At 43.3% G+C, this 6,796-nt stretch overlaps 1 protein-coding gene across 12 annotated transcripts in view; it reads right to left on the bottom strand.

The window, feature by feature from the left end:
• Window positions 1–212: 212 nt before the first annotated feature.
• Window positions 213–6,796, bottom strand: part of ZBTB38 (zinc finger and BTB domain containing 38) — a 76,276-nt gene continuing 69,692 nt past the window's right edge. For all 12 annotated transcript variants that reach the window (XM_070238237.1, XM_023621023.2, XM_023621026.2 and 9 more), the window contains one exon: window positions 213–6,767. In XM_070238237.1, the coding sequence (XP_070094338.1) occupies window positions 3,177–6,767 (3,591 nt within the window). In that variant the 3' untranslated portion in view covers window positions 213–3,176. The remainder of the gene's footprint in view (window positions 6,768–6,796) is intronic.

Here is a 6,796-nt window from a genome sequence, read left to right as displayed (position 1 = left end):
TAAAATGTGGATAACGAGGTCTCCTCCCCAGGGTCATCAGGGAAGGACAGAATGAAACGGGCGACGTAAAGAGTATTGCCAAATGCCTGGTTCTTGATAAGTGTAATTTGCTTCCTGTGGGTGAACAGAGCAGAATGCTTCCCATACTCTGCGATTTTCATGCTAAGATCAGGCCTATCCAAAGCACTAAATTACCAGAAGACTTCAATCTCTCTTATTCTACTTTTTTTTAATGTCATATTCCATTTGAGTCCCAAGCATGGAAGTAGGTACTATGGAATGTAAACAAGGAAACAGAAATATATTGAATGAATAATACGTGAAACAATGCTCTGACTCACAGAGATGAAACAGCTGCTTGGCTGCACAGAAGAATTAACATTAAAACATTTAAAAAGAGACTTAACATAGGAATAAGCTATTTTAATCAAGCAAAGACAAATTTATATTCATTATTTCTAAAAATAAAATTAGACTTCTCCAACCCTTGACATCTGCATTTAATAATATCTTCTAACCAAAATACAGATGCTAAAACAGCAAATTACAGTATATCTTGTACAGCATACAGTATGCTCACTGTTTATACACTTACTTTAATTCTAGTTGGTCAGTATGTGGTCAATGCATACTTAAACATCACTCATAATAAAGTTTTCACAATTAACAAAAAATGTGACAAGGCTTAGTCTTAAAACGGCTCTGCTATAAATTGTATAGAATATACAGAATTACAAAGTCAAGTATTTTTTATCAAAATATACACCCCTCCCTGAAACTAACACAAGCTATCAACATTTTAAACGAATAATACAATTATAGAAAATATTTGCAAAATTATTTTTTCATGTATAAATATTCTGCCATATTTACTTTGGTCTAGAATTATCAGCATACAAGTCCACTTAAAAAATATCCACATGTAAGGGCTGGGAGACATCACTACATGTAATAATTTTATATTTGGAGTTACCTCAAATCAAAATGACTAAAATGCACAGTAATTCTCCTTGATTCATAATCCTAATCGAGATAAACAAATTAATAGATCACAGGATTGCTTATTCAATATTCTAATTATCAATTTGAAAAAGATTTTCATAAGCCCTTTGTGACCATCTCTTTAACGAAACCCAAATGAATAGTGCAGGTGTACATATATACAATGTATAAAATAAAGTTGAGTCCGTTTGCATTTTCCCATTTGCCTCTGTTACATAATACTGTATGTGAGTGAAAGTAGAACAAAGATAAATGCAGGTACAATATTGGGCTTACTTAACAGCAAAGTACTACAGTATAAAAAGGTCAGCTCTGATCACGTCCTTTTCCGGGTGTGAAATGCTTTCTTGCCCACCCAAATCCATATTAAGTCTTCTTCATGGAGACATCACAACACTTGGAGAGAGAAACTGGAGTCCTTTGAGCTACTTCTTCGTCATGGGAACCTTGGGTAAACTTGGGTTTCCGTCTCCCAAATCCCGTGAACATGAATGGCTGCAAGTCACCCTGAAACCAGGCTCTGCATTCTGCCCACACTGGTGATCAAAGCGTAGGAATGTCTTCTCTCTCCCTCCTATTCTGGCAGTTTAAAAAGTAAGAATCACGAGTTCCAGCTTCCCAGGAACCTAGTCCACGTGATGGAGTATCCTAGAGGGTAATTAGACTTTGAGGGCAATGCCGATGGTGTGGGCCAGCATAAAAGAACATTAAAAAACTTGAGCGGATTTTTAGGTAACGGGGCTGGATATCTGCAAACACGAAGACAAGGCATTTGGCTTTGTGGATATATTTCTAAGTCATGCAAGTAAGTGATGGAACCTTGTCATTCCACATTCTATCTCCCCATCCTCCCCAAAACAAAGCCACTGTTTGAGGCAAGGAAGATCATCAATTCCTCTTGCCCAATCAAATCATTAATGGGTTGGTGGGGGGGTTCTGTTGTCCTTTTGTTTTATACTAGTATACACTTGTAGGCTGCATAATCTCCAAGAGGGCTAATAATTGTAGGGACTAGGCTTTCTGTCACTTTCAAGTGCCTGGGAATTCATCACTGTATGCGTGCCTTGCGCTAAACTTCCTGGACACTCCTTCTGTGGAACGGGAGGTGTCAGGTTTTACTTGACCCCTGGGACTGGGTACGTCTATCTGGACTAGACCTCCACAGCCATGGCCTTGTGATAGATGGAAGACTGTAGGGCGTTTCAGAAGAATTTGACCCTTCTTCATTTTCTGAAGTGAGGCCACTGCAAAGTAATACACAGCACAGGTAATCACAGGTAAGTTCTGGGAAGGCTCTCCCCCATAGATAAGGCATGACCTATGTTTTCTGTGACTCGAGTAGACCAATTCTAACACAGCTCAGCCATAACTGCAAGAGAACAGCATTCCATCTAAAAGCACACACATGCTCTTAAGTCCTATTCAAAATGCTTTCTACTGATTTTTACATCAGTCCTCATTATTTGCAGATCTATTGCTCATCATTATAATTCTCTACAGGGGACATGGACAGTTAAAAGTTAGAGTGATTTATATATGTATTTTACAAGGTTTGTGTGCAGAAAAGTAGTTCTAGGTGATGTATGAACGTCCTACTTAAGTTACTCATTTCACACGTATTTTCAGCTATATTATTACTTCATATGTATCCATTAATTTAAACAAGTTTTAATAGTGCAGAAGCTGGATGGGAATAATGACTGTTGTAGCTTGTTCACCTTTTAACATATTTATGAAGATGACATTTTCATGATATCCGACCCTTCTTTTCTCCAGTGACTAAAGACAGTTCAGCAGCCGGTTCCTATTAGCACTTACTAGAAAGTTTTAAGTTAGGCTAAAATGAAACTCTTTGTTTTCACTGGCAGGAATACCACAGCTAAGAACTTCGTCAGCTCTCACAAGACACTCGGGGTACTGGAGGACCGGCTATTTCGTTTTTGTGCACTTTGCATGAAGTTAATGCTAAAACCCAAAGTAGATATTAGGATCCTTTTTCTGGAATTTTCACAAATGAGATTTTCTTTTTTTACACTTCACTCCTTTATGACTGTTATGTGAACAAAACTAAACTGAAAAACGAAAACAAAAAAGGAAACGGCTAACTAAAAAAAACCCCAAAAAACATAAAGCCACCAACTTAGGTTTTTGAAGATTTTTCCAAGTATTGCCATTCAAAGGACATTTTCAACAATGGTCTGTACGTTATCCTTTTGGTCATTGTCTTCTGAATCAACGAAATGTGGATTTTCCAGGGGATCTGAGTTTTCGAGGCACACGTCTCCTTCTATTTTCTCCCGCTGACTTGGGCTTTTGAATAAGTGTTTCTTCTGGTGCATCCCAAGGGCAGCAGCTGTTTTGCAAATTTTGGGGCACTGGAAGCAGGCGTAGCCCTTCCCGTCATGCTCCCGAATATGCCTCTGCTCATGATTCCTTTTCGTGGACAGATACAAAAAACTCTGGAAGCAGAACTGACAGTGGTAACGCTTTTCACCAGTGTGGATTCTTTCGTGGATTTTGAGGGTCTCGTTCAACGTGAACGCCTTGTTGCAGTACTGACAGATGAACTCCTTCACGCCCAGGTGGATGCGTTCGTGTTTCTGTAAGTTTCCTTGCATGGAAAAGCGCCGCCCGCAGGTCTTGCACTGGTACGGCTTCTCTCCCGTGTGACACCGCATGTGCATCTTGAGCGTGGAAGGGCTCTGGAACTGCTTGGCGCAGAGCTCGCACGCATAAGGCCTGGCAGTGAGGTGCCGGTGGGGCCTTCCTTGGTTTCCAGCCCCTGAGGCCTTGTCTCCATCACAGAGTTCACACTGCAACTTAGGCATCTCTTTATTTTCTTCTTCCTCAAAGGCCTTCTCCTGAGGAGACTTCCCCACCACGCAGTCCAGTTCTGCTGGGTATTTACACTTATTGCTTGGGCTCCTGTTTCCATGCTCCTTCCTCCAGTTGACTTTCCTCATTTTTCTCAACTGTCTGGATTTCTTTTTGGGTTTGTAGTTGTAGTACGGGCGCCACGGTTTGTCAGTGGAATCCTGGTCACTTGCGTCATCGAACATTTCGCTCATCTCCACGCACTCGGATTGGCAAAGCCCCAGCGGGCTGTCTCTGTTGGTCTCCGGGTCGCTCTCTCGTGGCAGAGTCTCCTCCTGCATTTGATACTTGGGTCTTCTCCCTCTCTTATAGAACAGTTTCGATCCTAGGATATGCCTTTTCACGATGGCTTCATTCCCAATTTTCACTGTTATTTGGCAGAGGGGCGCGACGTTGCTATTTGTGGAGGTTCCAGGTAGAGCAGGCTTCGCAATGTAGGTTTCAATTTTACTGGTTTCTTTAACGATGTTTGTGGTTTTGCTCAACGACCCTCCAGGGTCAGCAGTGTATTTTGACTCCTCTGGTAGTTCTCCCCTGATACATGGTATAGTTTTCTTTTTCTCCTTAATGCTTTTGGGTCTGCTGGCGACTCTACTCCCTTTGTCTGGCTCAGGTTTGCCATCATCTCTCAGGGACTGGCTGACAGCCGGGTCTGAAGGGGCTCTGTGGTTGCTGCTGGTCATGGCAGCAACAGTGTTGCTGTGCATTATCACCGAGGAAAACTGGCTACTGTGCACAATGACCGACGGTGCTGAGCCACTGTAGCTAATCACAGAGGCGGAGTTCTCACTGCCATTACTCACAGACAACACGGGAGCTTCTCCGGCAGGGACGGCAGAACTGACAGCATTTTCGGTGGAAGAAACTGACACCTCAGTTGAATAAAAGTTATTGTCAACATCAACTTTCAGTGGCTCCTGTCCCCATTTGGTACCCTCTGCATTTTGCACATTGGCAGAAGTGGGTATGTTCTGACATGCAGGTGTTTCCAATGGGATGGGTGGACTCTTGGTCAAGGTGTTTACACTGTCTTGGAAATTCAGCGAAGGTAATTCAGAGCTGTGTGGATTCTGAATGACATAGGGACCAGGTGCAGACTCACTGATCTGACTGTTCTCTCGAGGATTTTCATAGGAAGAGTTTCGGTAGCTCTTATAAGGAGCCCTCTTGCATTTCATAGGCAGGAGTCTATAAAGTTTATATGGATAGACACTAGGCTTCAGGCCCCCATTGGCTGTTTTTTTACTAATGGACAGTCTATGATCTATGGCATGGAAAGACTTCTGATGGTTTTTGAGTATATAGTAGGTCATGAAGGTTTCAAGGCAGAAAATACACTGATAGCGCCTTTCTCCCGTGTGCCAAATTTCATGTCTTGTCCTGTACTCAGCCAACGCAAACACTTTGTTGCAGTAATGGCAAGGATATGTTCTTCTCCATGAGTGAACATTTGCATGTCTCCGGAGGCTGGATAAAGTCACGTAACTACGTTTGCATACAACACAACTGTAGAGCATCTGCCCGTTAACAAATTTAACCATGTGGTCCGTTTCCGGCAAGGTACTTCCGGAACTGGAAAATTCACCAATCCTATTTTCAGATAATAAAGGTTCTGGACTTGTGAACGAACCTCCGTTTTGTCCAATGGTAGGATAGTTTTCTAAAAAGCGTTGATTTCCTCCCGGGACGGGCATGTGGCTTGCCCTCATGCAGATCTGCTCGTGCCGGTCCAACCTGTTCAGGGTGCTGAACTGCTTGTTGCAGTGCTTGCACACTAACGGCTCCTGCGTTGGCTTGTGCAGCTGCATGTGGGCACTGAGCAGAGTGCTGCTGTCAAAGGATTTGGAACAACAGCTACAATTGTAAACGAGGGGTGGAACCTCCGCTGTCAGCGGCCCGGGGACGTCCGAGGATTTATTTTCATCTTCCCTGGAAGGACGGACATCGCCTTTGTTGTGGGGAGATTTTGAATGAGAAAGAACTGCAGCTGGCTGTGGACTTCTTTCCTGGTTAACCTCCGAGTTGGTTACTACTGGAGGAGGCGGTACATTTTCTGCAGCTGGATCAGAATCCTGGGGCAGGGAGAGCGTCTTTGGCTTGCGGCATGTTTTCGGCTTTGCTGTCAGAGCTTCACAATTTTCTTTACCTGTTTTGCCAGGTGAGTTGCTATCACGTTCACGTACAGGCTGACTTCTGTAAGCCTCGGCCACGGAAGAAACAGCATATGAGTGCTCGGCCAGGGTCCGGACGGGCTCCGCCTCGTGGCAGACATCAGTCCTCTCCAGGCAAAGGCTAGAGGTCCTCATGGAGTCAGAGACCTTTTTGAAACTTGCCCTCAAGTCCAGTGGAGAAAACATGTTATTACTATTTTCCGTTTCAATGATGGAAAATGCATTTGTGATCCTCGGCCCATTAGTGATGGCTGGTTCTTCATGCCTTTTTTCATTTTTTTCCTCTTTAACCACTCCCTTCTCAGTAATGCAGAAGACGTAGGGACCTGGGGAATTTGAGAAGTTGCGATCGGTAAGATCTTCCAAGAAGGATATTCCCAGCTTTTTCCCTGCAGCTGCAAGGTCAGTGACTGTTTCCTGTCTCTTGACGACGACTGTGGAGCTGTAGATATAATTAAGGATTTCTGTAAACACTTCAGCTTTGAGATCATCCAGCTCCAGGACGTGGCTGGAAATACAGATTGTGTGGCTCCAAAAGATATTTTTGAAATAAAGGCTGGAAGCAGCCAGGACATTGCTGTGGGCTTTAAATTTGGTGTCTTCCACAATGATAGTGACATCACATAAAATGCCCCGAATGCGCTGCTCATTTAAGATGGAGAGCACTGTGTCACTGTGAAAGTCATCCTTGAGGTCCCTAGAAAGGGACATGACTGTCATCTGAAACAAGAGGAGAGAAATGGTCAGAG

The sequence above is a fragment of the Equus caballus genome, chromosome 16 (genome assembly GCF_041296265.1).
Source record: "Equus caballus isolate H_3958 breed thoroughbred chromosome 16, TB-T2T, whole genome shotgun sequence".
Taxonomy (NCBI): Eukaryota; Metazoa; Chordata; class Mammalia; order Perissodactyla; family Equidae; genus Equus; species Equus caballus.
Note: the sequence above shows the minus strand (reverse complement) of the source record. Positions and strands in the feature narration are given on the sequence as shown.